The sequence below is a fragment of the Coenobita brevimanus genome, chromosome 93 (assembly GCF_032717465.1).
Source record: "Coenobita brevimanus isolate Jiangsu-jjx chromosome 93, ASM3271746v2, whole genome shotgun sequence".
NCBI classification, from domain to species: Eukaryota; Metazoa; Arthropoda; class Malacostraca; order Decapoda; family Coenobitidae; genus Coenobita; species Coenobita brevimanus.
This window is the reverse complement of record NC_137046.1, coordinates 49373727-49390356: the sequence shown is the minus strand read 5'-3', so window position 1 is coordinate 49390356 and position 16630 is coordinate 49373727. Positions and strand designations below refer to the sequence as shown.

Sequence of the window (16630 nt, the reverse complement as noted above, 5' to 3'; positions counted from 1 at the left end):
CAGTTTATTTTGAAGTGGTTTATTCACCCATGTAAAAAACACAGATCTGGCCACAAAAGATGAGGTATGACTTTGCTGACTCTTCCAATTCTGCCTCTTTTTACGCACTCAGTAAGCATTCTACTACAAACTCTTCCAACTGCACACACCACACAAATACTTCTTGGTCATCTAACTTTCTTTCCAAATCCCAAACAGGCCCACGTCCCTTGAAGCGATTCACTCCACCCCCTGGTGGTGAAGAGGAATATGACTCAGATGAAGAGTACTCTGATGATGAATACTCAGAGGAGGAGGAAGAGAGTGAAGAGGAGGATGGAGAAGATGAAGAGGAAGAAGGAAAGCCCAAATACAAAGATGAAATTCTGGAGATGGTAAGATTTACCACAATACAGTATGTCTGAAACTTTGATATTCAGCAAACCAATTGATTTGGTTTATGAACAGTGTTACACTTTTTGTTGTGTGAGTAATGATTTTCCATTATAGGTACTGGACTAATTGGTAGCATGGAGTGATACCAGTGAGATAGATGTTGTTGTTGACTTATCTGGACAGGAACCCAGTGAACTGCAGGAAACTGTCCACTTCAGCCAGGCAATCTGAGAGAGCTTTTGTTGAGGTTATATTGAAGTACTGTATTGTCCATGTTATGAAGGTGAAGTACGTGATCTGAAATAAGTATGTTGTGATATAGGTGACTGCATTTCAGGAGGGCATAGTGGATTGTTGATGACTTGTCTTTTGTGCTTGAACTTAAGCAGGGAAGCGTGGTGGCCATTTTGTAGGCTGGCTAGGTGTCTTTCTGGGAAGGATGGATTGTGTCTGGCAGGGATTCATGAAGGATATTGTTTGGCTGGATATTGAGGATAGCTGTAGTGACTTTGTTTGTGTATATGTTTCTGAAGTATAGTGTTGGGTGGAGCAGAAGACACTGTATGTTATTCAGACTTTCTGTGTAGTGTTAGAAAGTTTTTATTGCTGCATAAATTTACATTGTTGGGATGGATTCTGTGCTGAATGAGTGAACCATGCACCTCTCATGTTTATGAGGCCCATGACTGGGTGTATTGTAGTTTAATAATACAATTGATCTTTGTACATCCTGCTATTGTTCTTGTTTTGTGTTGCATTTTTTAGAGCTTTTCCATGTTTGTCGGTGTTAAAATGGGGGCCCAGCTTGAACTTATATATAATTTTGCCTTCGCACAGTGAACAAAATTATGGGCAGCAGATGAGCTTGTTCACTGTGAATTCGTTCACTGTGGACAACAAATCTTACGGGAAAAGTAGCATATGGGCAGCACCGCTCCTTCAAAGTCCACTTTTTGAGCCATAGAGATGTACTAAAAAGCACACTTAAAACACAGACAGTACAGATACTGTATATAAAATGTATAACACATGTTTATTTTTTTTTTAATGATTTTTTTTAATGCAAGGAAGATGGAACCAAAGGCCAGGAGCCTGCAAACTGTTCCCTCCAAGAAAAAAACAAAAACAATACATCAGAGAGCTAAATTCAAGATCTGTTCATTTCGAGATGCCTGGACACACTGCATTTGAAAGACTGGAGGTTATAGGAAGTAGAAAATACAGACAGAGGGAGACAGTTCCAGAGTTGACCTGTTGCATAAATGAAGGTCCGAGAGTAACAGTTAACTCTTACGTTAGAGAGTTGGACAGAGAAGGGATTAGAGTTTGTTGCTAGACGGGTGCTACACATCCACTGTAGAGGTGGAGAGATGCAAGTAGACGGTTCAGAGGAGCAGTGACCATTAAAGTAGCAACAGAAAAGAAATAAAGATGCAACAGTGCGGCAAAGAGGCAAGGGTTGAAGGGAGTCAGTAAGAGGAGGAGAATTAATGAGACGAAAAGCCTTTGACTCCACCCTATTGAAAAGATCTGTATGTGGGGAGCCTCCCCACACATGAGAGTTGTACTTTACACGGGCGAATAAAACCCGTGTATAAAGTCAACAACTGTGCAGGGGTAAAGGAGGTACAGAGTTGGCTTAGCACACCTAATCTCTTGGAAGCAGATTTTACATACTCCAAGTATGTTTAGGGATGATGCAGGATTGAGCTGGATATTATTAAACATTAGTGGGTACTCCTGTGGAAGATTTTATTGGGTTGATAAATGTAAGGACTGAGTCTTTGATGCATTAAAAACAATAAGATTACTTTTACCTCAGTCAGAGATACAAGCCAAGTCAGACATTAGATGTGGCATAGCCTCATCCCTTGTTTGTTGAAGTAACTGCTGAGATGGATGTTGCAGGAACTGAATGGAAAGGTGAAGGGTGGAATCATCAATGTATGAGTGGATAGGGTTACATGCACAGCTTAGGTCAATGATGAATAAAAGGTAGAGAGTTGGTGATAAGACAGAGCCCTGAGGAACACTACTGTTGATAGATCTAGGAGAAGAATGTTGGCCATCTAATACAACAGCTATAGAACAACTAGAAAGAAAGCTATAGATGAAGACACAGATAGAAGGATAGAAACTGTAAGAGGGCAGTTCAGTTTGGAAATGAAAGATTTATGCCAGACTCGATCGAAAGCCTTTGAGGTGTCAAGTGCAATGGCAAAGCTTTCGCCAAAGTACCGAAAGGAGGATGACCAGGAGTCTGAAAGGCAGGTGAGAAGATCGCCAGTGGAGCATCCCTGACGGAACCCATACTGACGATCAGAAAGAAGGTTGTGATAGAAAAGATGCTTTAAAATTTTTATTTTTTAAGAACAGACTCAAAAACTTTTGAGACACAGGATGTTGAAGCAAGTGGGCAATAGGTAGAGGGTTGGGAATGGTCACCCTTCTTTGGGACTGGCTGAAAGAGAGCAAACTTAGAGCAAGAAGGAAAGGTACAAATTGATAGATAAAGGTGAAAGAGTTTACCTAGGGAGGATGTAAGCACAGAAGCACAATTCTCAAGGACAACAGGAGGGACCCCATCAGGCCCATATGCCATGTTAATATTGAGGCCAGTAATGGCCGAAAATGCATCAGTTAAAGAAATTTTAATTTCAGCCATGAGGAGGTCAGAAGGGGGAAGTGATGGAGGAACAGCACCAGCATTGTCTAAGGTGGAATTGGAGGAGAAAGTCTGAAAGAGATCTGCTTTATCAGTAGAAGAAATACCTACAGAGCCACCAGAGTAGAAAAGAGGAGGGAAGGATGATGAGGTAAAGTTGTTAGAAAGGCTATTGGCAAGGTCCCAGAAGGAGTGAGAAGAATTCGAGTACGGATGAAATTATTTTTAGCAGAGCGAAGAACAGACTTAGCACGATTTCGGTCAGAAACATAAAAATAATGTGATTTAGGGGTGGGTTGGCTTTGATACCTTTTATAGGCCTTCTTGTTGTGGACAGCATTAGAACATGCATGATTATGTCAGGACCCTAAAATGTTTCAATACATAATAGCTAGCAACATACATATTTAGTCTAGAGGTTAAGTCAATGTCAAACCTAGGGGCCAAAAGGAATTGACGTTAGCACCTCTCCAGAATGCTTCTCACCAGCAAAATACCCCACGAACAGTGCCTCGTGACCATACATACACACAGGCTTCTAGAACATTTCAACAAAAGTATAGCACACGTGACATGGCCCCTGCTAAACGAGAATGTAGGAATCTGAGCTTGGAAGGAGACTGGCCATAGAACCGGCAGGCAGTGGAGAGAGCGAATAAGAAGAGGGGTCCAACTAGACTTAGTTAGTATATTAAGTCTCTGTATAATACATACGCTGTTCAACTTAGACTTCCTCTGAAGATAATAAATCAAGATCAACTCCCTGTATTCATCTGTAACTCCTCCTGCTCTTCAGTTACCAAAATAACTTTAACCAAAACTCAAGACTTAAATATTACAAGACTAAAGAGTCATATATATATATATATATATATATACAGTATATAAATGTTGGCTATGAAGCTCCAACAATTAAACCAAGTCTTTTTTGCATTGGTCCGAGGATACGAGAAAGGAATGTATTCTTCCATGTCTAAGTGAATAACCTCTGTATGCGCATGGCACACTCAGATGGTTCCCGGTCATGGAAGTGATAATCATTCCAGGGAAAATCAAAGAAGTACTGCCTGAGGTCCTCCCAATCAGCAGTTCCAAAGTGCCACAACTGACGTTTCTTTGGAGGGTCCACAGGCGTACTGGGACGATAGGACAGGTTAAGGTAATAAGATTGTGATTGGAGGAGCCCAGTGGAGAGGAAAGATTAACAGCATAAGCAGAAGGATTAGTTGTAAGGAAGAGGTCAGGTATGTTGGAGCTTTCTCCAATGCGGTCAGGGATACAGGTAGGTTGCTGTACAAGCTTCATTAGGTCATTAAGGATAGAAAAGATGTAGGCTTGTTCACCAGGTGGATCAGTGAAAGGAGAGGAGAGCCAAAAGTGGTGGTAAACATAGAAATCTCCTAGAATGGAAGCTTCAGAGAAGGAGAAACAGATAGGGTGTGTTCCATCGTAGAAGTAAGATAGTTGAAGAATTTTTCATTGTCAGTAGATTTAGGGGATAAGTAAACAGTATAGATATATTAAGTCAAAGAATGACAGGAAAGCCGAAGCCAAAGAGTAGAGAATTCAGAAAAATCCAGTACAGCAACACGAGAGCAAGATAAGTCGTTGCGTACATATGCACAACAGCCACCTTTGGCTTTGAAATGAGTATGGAGGAAGTAGGAGGATACAGAAAAGGGTTTGCTGTCAGTTGCCTCAGACAGCTGAGTCTCAGTTAAGTTGAGAAGGTGAGGTTTCGAGGAGGAAAGGTGGTGCTCAACAAAGAGAAAGTTAGAGGAAAGGCTGCAGATGTTGCAGAAATGAAGAAGCGAGTCAGATAGTGGTTCCAGGCAACTCGTTGAATTGTCACCGGAAAAGGGGTGGATGGTGAGGGCATTTATGATCCCCCCCCCCCCAGATTCTGAGGCTTGGTTGTTGGATGCTATTAAAAAAAAAAAAAAATGAAAAGGAAGTATAGTGTGTAATGTGCATGTAGTTTGGTGTTGACAGTTAGAGAAACTTGTATTGCAGAGCATGCTGGCTTACTCTTTGTGTTACTGAAACAACAAAAAAGTACAGCAAAGGGGGATGGTCAGGAGCTAGTCCTGAGGACTGGTGAAACAAGAGCTCCAGCTGTCCTTGTCATCAGCTTTCCATCCATGTTTGGAGTACTGCCCTACTCGACTAGTGCTACAGTCTACTTCTTTTTAAATGTAGCAGATGGCAGTCCTGACTGGCTTGAATACAGAAGGTTCGGAGGCAGGGAGATACACTTAGGGTGTCCCTGCCACATCACCTTCCACTTCCTCATTCCTGTGACCAGTCTCGCCCTCATCACTTGACTGAACCATTTTTCCACTTGCCTCTACGTCATACACCTCTCCCATAAAACCTTCAGAGTCCAAAGATGAAACCACTGACATCACATCATCATCGTCTTCCCCAGGAAGGGTAGCAGACGATATAGAGTCAACTGGCTCCTGTTGTTCTCGAGTTCAGTAGTAGCGTATGATGAGTCTTTGTTTTCTTCTGTTGACTTCTGTATTGTGCCATTCAGTGTAATAACGAAAAGTGGTCTCTACTCCACTGAGCGCTTCCCGTGTCCTACGGTAGCTGGTTTCATTTGCCTCGACCTCTTCTCTCAGAACATAGACTGCCGTTAGAATTTTACTAATCTTCGAGAGGCAAATCTTTGTCCTTCATTGGATTCTGCTCAACAAGTTGTTCAGATCTGGCCTCCTGTACAGCATCTACTGGAGGGGGAGGGGGGTCATTCAGTATGGGAGATGGCAGTTATGGCCTACTCTTTCCCCCAGTTTTGTTCACTCGTGGTTCAGCTTGTTCATTATGGTTTTGTGGACATGCTCATTCACTAGGTGAATCGTTTATTCTGAATATATTCATTGTGTGAGGGCACTGTATATGTATATTCACTCATTCATCATTCATCATCCAATCATACGTTGCCCCATGAGGAGCATAGGAGCCCGGGGCTAGGCAAGTTGGTCCTGACATTTAACCCACCCCATCCCAACGTTTTCTGGGCAGTGGTACACCCCAGTCCCGACATTTTTGGACCTTTTTTTTTTTTGGCTCAAACATCCGCTTTTGGTGAGAAACATCGAAAATTCATAGAGAAATCGCTCACCTGAGGTTTAAAATACTCGATCCAGGTACGAGTTCCTCCTTACCTGACTGGGTTTCTAACAGGCTGGCACCAAAGAAAACGAGTTCTGTGGGAGGGTAACTATTTTATCCACTCATAAACAGTATTTATTTATTTACTTGGTATGAATTTATATGTAGTACAAGAGTATATTGGTTTTCAAACAGTAATATAGGCATTATAAGCATTGTTTCACTCACTAACTCATCACCATTCATGACCTTTTTTTCCCACATTACCTGATCATCATTTCTGACTGTTTCTTCCTCTAATGCTATGTAAACTTTGTCCTCCACATTGTCATCGATTGGGGAATCACTCTGGGCCTGAATGTCTTTATTGGCCAGGTCACTGGTAACAGGTGAATTGCCGGGACAATGGCGTGCAGGGGGGGGGAGAGGTTATGCGGTGTAAGGCATTGTCCCTGCTTGGCATCTTGTAGAGGAATAGAGGAAGGTGTCCCGTGTATACGTGCCAAAAATCACTCGCAAAATCACTCGCGAAAATTGAAAATTGTGCAAATTATGCAACTTGCAATGTTGCCGCGTTAATTCACGTCTCCGGGACATTAGTGCACATCATGTGCAGACGTTAATTCACGTCGCCGGGACGGCGCGGGTTAAGATGAGGGTGACCAGCCTCACTCATCCCTGAGTGGCATTATGTGACCATAAACCCCAACCACCCCTTGGATAGGTTATAAACCTTTACCGGAACAATCCGATTGGAGTGCTGCAATTATCCACTAAACCACCAGGCGCCAAAATTTGGTTATGTGGTTATCACCCAGCATAGTAAATGGTTTCCTGGTGAACAGGAAACCATTTGGCTTGTCACTCAGTGTAGAGTCACCCATAGGCAGAAGGAGAAGAAAGAACGAAGGAAAAAAAGACAAAAGAGGGAGTGTAAAGTCACCCACAGGCAGAAGGACAAGGAACAAATGAAGTAAAGAAAGACAGAAGAGGAAGGAAGGAAAAGAGGAAGGAGAGGAAAGGGCAGACACCCAAGAGCAGCACTACATCGATGAGTGGATGGTGAGCGCCCCACCTACCACCATATATATATATATATATATATATATATATATATATATATATACACACACATGCTTACATACCGGTACATATATACTTACAGTAAAGCCTCACTATAACAGACTAAGTGGGGTCCAAGCCATTCCAAAAAAGTAAAATTCCAATAAAAGCAACATCCAGACTCCCCCTGCTAACTCAGACTTTTTCTGATATATGAGACATTAATCCAGATTGTACCAAAGGATTTTAACTGTTTCCGCTACCATTTTTAGTACTGTGCTGTATTATACATTCACTACAATTATCAAATGGTACATGTAATAATACTGTACTGTACACTGGTGAACATATCTTTTATTTACCTTATTCTAGTGAACATAGCTGGAATGGTCAGGCAGTCTGGACTTCTTCTGGCTTTAACGGACTTTTTCTGATATACTATGTAAGAATTTAGTCCGGTAGCTCCTCGATTCTGATAAAAGCGAATTCCGGTCTATTGAAGTCCGTTATATTGAGGCTTTACTGTACAGTAAATATTTTTGAGTTTTACTCCATGTTCCCTTTTTTCGATAAGGGCTAAGGCATTCCTCCTGGGTAGAGGACTTAGGTTTGGAGCCTGTAGTACTTTATGAACGGATACCCATCCTCCTTTCTACCAATGACCCCAGGGTGAACTCAAACCTGCAACCCTTCGGCCAGAGTGTAACGCTCTAACCCATTGAGCCACAGCTGCTACAATATATATACATACAGTACATACAGTGAAATCTTGGGTTTTGATGGTTTAGAATTTGACAGTTCAAATTTCGATAAATTTTCGAGTGGTCCGCCTATCTCACTTTTCAATGCCAAAATCGCATTTTTCGATGCTCTCATGGCCCGCTTCCAACCAAAACAAGCCATACGCAAGGCGATGTTGTTGTTGTTGATGCCAACACCCATCTGGGAATAATTGTCTTTAAACAAGATGGCTTTTTTTTTTTTTTGTCTCGTTCATTTCAGTGTTGCTCCTTATATTCATAATTACTTCTCTTCATTTCAATATTCTGCCCACTGTATTTGCTACCATGTGTAATTCATTTTGTTTTAGTTTTTCTATTATTGATTCTTTTCCTTTAATTTCTCTTGTTATATCTTCATATGCTTCACATATGAATAAATGATGTTCTGTTGTCAGTGGCCATCTTGCAACTGCCCTGCCCTCTAGAACCAAGTGCTGCAGTTTCAGCCTGTACCTTCCATGTGTTGACGTGCATTTCGCTGCGGTTTCGTTGTATGAATTTTCGTTGTATTTTCGTTGCAACTTACCCGTTTCAAGATCCCAAGCAAGAATTGTTCTTCGGGTAGCAGTGGTAATGGACAAGAGCAGCCTGGCACCTCTAAATCTTTGCAGCCAAAGGAGAAAAAGGAGTACAGGAAGCGGCTGAAGTACACCAAGTATACCCTTGCTGACAAGGTGAAAATATGTATTCTACACTACAGTATGTCAGTACAATGTAGAACTACAGTTACTTAACCACAAGTATAGGTCATAAAGTTTACAAGGGGCATGGGCAAAAAATCATGACTTTACATAGTGAAGTTCAGAGGCCGCGGACCCAAACTAATTTTTCCCATAAGAAGTTCAGTTTAAATTTCGATGTGATTTTTCGGTACGCATGTCCATCGAAATTAGATATTTCACTATATATATATATATATATATATATATATATATATATATATATATATGTATACTGTATATATATATATATATATATATATATATATATATACTGTATATATATATACAATGGACTCACTCACACAGTACACGAGTGGATTGGCGGTCCATGACCTCGCGCACTGTGATTTCACTTATTGACTGAATATAATTAAAATTTGGCGGCGCAACTGCCAGGGTCATATGCTGCCGGGTTATTTCGTGTACTGTGAATACATAATCGTATGGGAAAATAACATCTGGGCGGGACCCCACAAACCTTGGTTTTTGACCTTAGAGATACAATAAAATGAAAACTTTTTAGACATATACTACAGATATAGCTTCCATCCATCCATCATCCAATCCTACATTGTCCCATGAGGAGCGTAGGAGCCCGGGGCTAGGCAGTTGGTCCTGACATTTAAGATGAGAGTGACCAGCCTCACTCATCCCTGAGTGGCATTACATGAGGAATCAACCCCAACCATCCCTTGGATATAAACCTTCACCGGCTCAATCCGATTGGAGTGCAATAATTACCCACTGAACCACCAGGTGCCAAAATTTGGTTATATGGTTACCACCCAGTGTAGTAAATGGTTTCCTGGTGTTCAGGAAACCATTTGGCTTGTCACTCAGTGTAGAGTCACCCACAGGCAGAAGGAAGAGGAAAGAATGAAGGAAAGAAAGAGAGAAGAGGGAGTGTAAAGTCACCCGTAGGCAGAAGGACAATGAAAGAATGAAGGAAAGAAAGACAGAAGAGGATGAAAGGAAAGAAGGATGGAGGAGAGGAAAGGGCAGACACCCGACAGCAGCACTACATCGAGTGAGTGGATGGTGAGCGCCCCCACCCCCCACTAAAATAACAAAAACATGGTCAGTCACCTTAAAAACAGTTGATGACAGGCCCGATGGACTAATAGCTAGGGTTCTGAGGCGCGGCAACACATTTAGAGTACCCCAGCCACACCGCGCGTGTTTAACAGCTGCCAGTGTTGTATTATTCCTGGCTTTGACGAAGAAATTTACGGTCTGTCGAATGTTATATTTCTTCCAGAATGCAGAAGAGTCATTCTGATAGGGGATGCAGGTATGCCAGATGGAGCAGGTGAGTCAGGCGGGGCTGTGGAGGTGGAGGGAGAGGTGGCTGGTGAGTAAGGTCACTAAGGTGGGGTAGTGGAGGTGGAGGGGATGCAGTGGGCAAGTCAGGAGTCAAGGGAGGTGGTGAGGGGAGGGTCCTCCTCCTCGCCACTGCTCATATTTTCGTCAATTTCCTTCATCTCTTCTTGTTTGTCTTTTTCATTCCTCATCTTGTTATGGACACATTTGCAGTATAACAACTTGGCATTCACAAAATAACCATTATTCAGGTGAATCCCAACGTCATTATAGAAACTGGGTATCTATTCTAACTTACCGTTATTGATGAAAATGTTATTGTCGAAGTTGTTATTGGCGAGATCTTACTGTAGACCCCTCTTAAGCACCTTCCCCAGAAGCCTCTAACATCACGATGGATGTTGCATGCTGGGAGGTGAGGGAGGTTGCGTAGCCTGGGAAAATAGTTTTGGGCCACTCCTTGCCTCCGCTCCGTGTATTGTGGGCTAAACTCGTCCATTCAGAGTTTTATGGTTATGATTTTTGGTCACTTGTGTATTATGCGATTCGCGTACTGTGATCATGTGGACTGTGCGAGCCCACTGTATATATAATCTGTCTATCTATCTATCTATCTATTTGTGAATATAGATAAGATAGATAGATATGTATATATGTTAGTGAATTTGTGTAACCAGTGATTTAATGAAATCCCTAGTCATCTAGTGAAATGAGTGTGAACTGGGATGGATTAATTTAGGTTAGTTTAATTTAGGTTGCAGTTAGGTTAGGCTGGGATAATCAAGGTAAAGCATAGGTTAAGTTAAGTTAGTATAGATAAGTGAGATAAGGGTATGTTAATTTAGATAAAAGCTTAACATTACTTAGCGTTCATGTAAATTAACCAAACCTAACCTGACCTAACTAACCTAGCTTAACCTAACCTTAGCTTAACCTAGATTATCCCAGCCTAAATTAACCAAGTTATAATTAATCCATCCCAATTCACACTCATTTCATAAACTGACTAGGGATTTCATGAAATGACTGATTGCATAAAATCACCAATATATAGATAGATAGGTAGATATAATATTATAGGTAGATAGATATAGATATAATTTTTGTAGTGGTTTCTGTGTAAAATTTTTAGGTATGGAAATATCAAATGTACTGGTGATTGCAACTCTCTGTTGACCCATGGTAGCAATATTCATCAGCTCTTTGATAAACTTTTTTTTTTTTTTTAAATATAAATTAAATGTAGTGTAATGTTACCTTTGTGATGTAGTGTAATGTTACCTTCGTGTACAGTCTTGGATCAATTCTATTCTACTGAGGTCTTTTGTCGTTTGTAGCTACTGTCGGGTTCAGGTATAGAGTCAGATGATTTAAGCCTATTTAACAGTGAGCTCAGACTTTTGAGTATTGAATTTCATTAGCATAATCATGGTCATCCAAATGTTGTAGAAAGCATTACAGGCATCAGTCCTATTTTCCTGTTATTACAAATTGAATCAGATCCATGTTAATCCTTTGAGGAGGAGAGATTTGTCTGTCTGACTCAGCTAGAACAAAATAACAGTGTGTCATCTTTCCTTAATGGGTTAAGCAAACTGTTAATAAGTGTTTGTTCTGTATTTTTTCATTATATAGGTTGATCACTGTAAAATATTGTAACATTTTTTGTCACTTTTACAGCTGGTAGGTGTTGCTGAGAGGGGTAGGTGTGGTACATGCAGTCTAAATGCTCATTACAGTATACTGCTGTTTAACACTTGGTAGCAAATACAGTATTTGTTTCATGTTCATTGAACAGGACTCTGGTAAGAATTTGAGTGTGCATGCCAGTGTTCCTGTAACTCTTGCCTCAATTACTTTGCAGTTTATGATTATTTTTGTTTCCTTATTAGAATATTTTCTTTTATTATTACTGTAAGTAAATTTATGTGTCCAGTGCATTATGTTTTTTCTTTGCAAAATGTGTTGTTGCCACAGTGGCATTGAATTTATATTAATGCTAATAAGAAAAAATAATGCAGTATATCAGAAGCCTTGGTTTTGCCTTTTCACTATTTTTATTAGACATTTGCTAATTTTATTGAGTCATTTAGCTTGGTATTAACTAGGAGAGTTTATACTTATTTTTTCTGATTGCTACAATTTACAGTATTTAATCCAGTCCATTTTCTTCTCATTGCTTGTCAGAAACGGAAAAAACAAAAGGTATGGTAAATACAGTGATAATTACAGTATTTAAATAAATCTCTAAATAAACACAGTGCAAGTGAGTGAACCTGAAAGCCCTTATTGACTCATGTCTGAGTACTGTATTACCAAAATTTTCTTAATAGAGCCTGGAGTGTTGTTTCACACTACTGTATAAGGATGTGGCAACACCACCACTTAGCTCTCATATTGCAAGCAATCTCATACCTGCTGTTGCATAGGAGTGGCAGAAATTGTACCCAGGGATTCCTTTTTCTTTTAACTTAAGTCCTCAGTGATATGAAAGAGCTATAGATTTTCTCAGCCTGTATACTTATTTGAAATTGGAATTGGATCTTGATGACAACTAGGAAAACTAGGACTTCATTATATAATTACAAGGAAACAAGTTAGTCATCATTACATTTACATTAAAAGTGCAGCATTAGGCAGTACCATATTGAGCATTCCAGTCTTGCATTTTAGTTTGTTTTATCCAGAATTAACTTGATGCTCTTCACTGTGTTTATTTACATTAATTATTTACTCAGAATATGCTAAATGGTATAAATAGTTAGTCTGTCCGTTTCAACTTGTTAAACATACTCTCATGAAGAAAGTAATAAAAGTGAAGCAATATCCATATGCTTATCTTGCACTGCATAAGAGTTTGGTACTTGTAAATGTTTAATTTATGCATTGGAATAAGCTAAGTATAGTAATTGAGGTTGTGTTACGTCTACACTAATTGACATTGATTTTTTGTTATGGGCGTGAATAATCTTGACACACATATGATGAGGTTCCTGTACCAGTTTCAACATATGCTGAGAGAGCTGGAGTAGCGTGAAGCTGGAGGTGTTGGCTGGGACTGTCCCATATTAATATTGGTGGATGTCCTTTCTGGTGTTACCATGAGTGTCACCCACGTTTGTCTGACACACCCACTTATTATGTATACAGTACCTCTGTTTTCAGTTTCACTTCTCTGTTGAGTTAACAGTGAAGCATGAATGTACAGCAGTATATTTCTTGCTGCTATTCTTTTTTTTATCCCATTTCTTCTTTTTTTTTTTTTCTGCAGAGATCAAGTTAATTGTTTCTAATCCCAGTCACTTTTAATGTGGATTGCTAAAATTTGTCTCAAGTTCATGTTGTCAGTCATACTCATACATTTTGTTAACATGTTCACTGTTGAGTGATACTTTCAGTTGCCTTGAATATTTTGAGGGGCTGTTAATATAATGTGGTTTATGTAATAAATTTTGTTGTATCCAGCTCTACTGTACATTGAAATACTGTACAGTATGTTCGTGGATATTAAGTCAATCATTGCTCACACACACACACACACATACACACACACACACACACACACACACACACACACACACACACACACACACACACACACACACACAAACACACACACACACCGCTCGCTGGTGCAATGGTAACACTCTCACTTGCCAACTGGTGTACGGGAGTTCGTGCCTCGGTTAGGTTGCGCAAAGTTTCACTGACAAAGTGGGTGGTTCCTTCCCCCCTTGAGCAAGGGGACGGGTGTGTGCATGTGTGAAGGTCACAGCCTTGCCCTTAGATCGGACTATATGAGCTCTCAGCTCCCTTCCGGGAGGGTAAAAGCTGACGATCACGACCATCAAGTGATCCTGACCGACCTGATGAATTACACACACACACACACACACACACACACACACACGCACACATTATATATTGTGTGTGTGTGTGTGTGTGTATATATATATATATACAGTATATATATATATATACTCACCTCTCGCTTAATGTGCGAATATTGTTCCTGGCAGGTCCCGCTTTATGAAAATTCCACGTTATACAGCCATATGTTTACATGTTAAAGGGTTTCATGATACCCAAGCCAGCCCCAACTTCACCTCTGGGGCTTTTTTCTGAGATTTTTCCTAGGGCATTTTCCTACCTAAAAATGACTTCAGTACCCTCAAACAAATTCCTCAACTTGAATTGAAGAGTGTGTGTGTGTTTATAGAGTCGATTGGAACTTCTTCCCTCTCCTGTTGGTTGCAGTACATGACCAGGTACCTTTTCATCATAACAAGCTCTGAGTCAGATGAATAGTTGACTCATTGACTTGGCACTTTTTGTCGATGGCACAATTAAGTTCTCCTCTCTCCTTCCACTTGATCACGTCAAGCATCTGCTTGACTCGAGTGGCACAGGAATCAGGGTTGTCAGCTCACATTTTCAAATGGTGCTATGCTCATGCCTAAAAGTTGCTAAAATATTGCTAACCATTCTATCAAGTCACTAATATTCCTCCCCCCCCCCCCAACATTTTTGTAATCAAGTTATAGCAGTTTTTTGTACACATTATTGACAAAATAGGCCAATGTTAATCAATACTTCAAACATGGCCAGAGTGGCACAGGAATCATGGTTTCAAACTCACATTTTCAAATGTTGCTATGCTCATGCCCAAAAGTCGCTAAAATGTTGCTAACCATTCTATCAAAAGTCGCTAATATTACTCCTCTCCCCCCACATTTTTTTATTATAGCAGTTTTTTCTGCACAATATTGACAAAAGAGGCCAATGTTAATCAATAGGTCAAACATGGCCAGAGTTCCCTACAATTTTTTTTTGCTTCAGATGCTGTTGGCATCCCTACGTCAAGTGGGGTTGGTGGAGGATTAGTGCCCCTCCCTGTAAAACAATTAACTCTAAGCCCTTGGCCACCCCGTTTGGGATACATGGTGTCTGGCAATGAATGAATGAATGAAAACCAAGTTTCTTAACCCGCCCCATCCCGACGTTTTTGGACCTTTTTTGGGGGGGGGCTCAAACATCCGCTTTTGGTGAGAAACATCGAAAATTCATAAAGAAATCGCTCACCTGAGGTTTAAAATACTGGATTTAGGTGCAAGTACTTCCTTACCTGACTGGGTTTTCTAACAGGCTGGCACCAAACGAGTTCTGTGGGAGGGTAACTATTTTATCCACTCATAAACAATATTTATTTATTTACTTGGTACGAATTTATATGTAGTACTAGAGTACTGTATATTGGTTTTCAAACAGTAATATAGGCATTATAAGCATTGTTTCACTCACTAACTCATCACCATTCATGACCTTTTTTTTCCCACATTACCTGATCATCATTTCTGACTGTTTCTTCCTCTAATGCTATGTAAACTTTGTCCTCCACATTGTCATCGATTGGGGAATCACTCTGGCCCTGAATGTCTTTATTGGCCAGGTCACTGGTAACAGGTGAATTGCCGAGACAATGGCATGCAGGGGGGGGGGAGAGGTTATGCAGTGTAAGGCATTGTTCCTGCTTGGCATCTTGTAGAGGAATAGAGGAAGGTGTCCCGTGTATACGTGCCAAAAATCACTCGTGAAATCACTCGCGAAAATTGAAAATTGTGCAAATTATTCAACTTGCAATGTTGCCGCGTTAATTCACGTCGCCGGGACAGCGCGGGTTAAATGGGAGAACTGTGTGTTGCACTCTACTAAAAGGCTCTGCAGCATTCTTATGTTCGTTTGTGTTTCTATGTTTCTCAAGGTTGCACAGGTTTGCAAAGTACATTTGCAAATTTTACAAAATCCATTTGTCTTCTCCAGGGACCTTGATTAGCCAGTTTTTGTACTTTCTGTGAATATTGTGGCTTGCCCATTTTTAAGTAAATCCAAGCACTTTCTTCTGGGCTCGTAGTAGACTCGTGACTGAGTGCGTCATGTGCACTGTGTAGGTCTAATACTTACTGAAGTTTCGTAAAGACATGTCCTGTATGGACGCTGGTGCGACGTCTTAAAGTTGAACAGTTTATTTCCGTTATATTATCCTCATCACAGATCATTGTCAGAAAATTGGCTGGCATTTTTTTTCTAAGTTATACCAGATGTACTTAGCACTACCATAAGTACCAAATCTCATACATTCATTTAGTACCTAGAAATATCGGCGTAACCTGTGGCTTGGTCTTGGCAAACCGCCAAGAGGCAGGGAGGATAAGGGGATATGTCACGGGCAGATGCAACACGCTATGACTAAATCTGCCCGCATTTTGTCTGTTTTTTACCGTGTTTTGACCGGTTGTCACGCGTAATGACTAAATATTCCATAATTTTTGGCCTCAGCCCGCGTTTTGACTATCGTAGCAGTGTAGTACATTCTTTTAAGAAATGGGCAATTTCTCCATCCGCACATGTCAAAATCGCATTTTGACCATATCTAGGACTCGGAAAGAAGGGCTGTGTTATGACTGTTTCTGCGCTCTCTGATCGCGCAGTATGTGAGAGGTGTCTGTATATATATATGTATATATAACCAACACAAATTGACTTAGGACCTACACATAGAATTGCTGTGGTAGAGTTGTCTGTCT

General features: G+C 40.5%; 1 protein-coding gene across 1 annotated transcript in view; it reads left to right on the top strand.

Annotated features, from left to right (window-relative positions):
• Positions 1 to 16630, top strand: part of LOC145412431 (uncharacterized) — a 258467-nt gene that overhangs the window by 195940 nt on the left and 45897 nt on the right. Inside the window, exon 25 of the mRNA XM_080282316.1 lies at positions 199 to 374. Coding sequence (XP_080138442.1) covers positions 199 to 374 — 176 coding nt within the window. The remainder of the gene's footprint in view (positions 1 to 198; positions 375 to 16630) is intronic.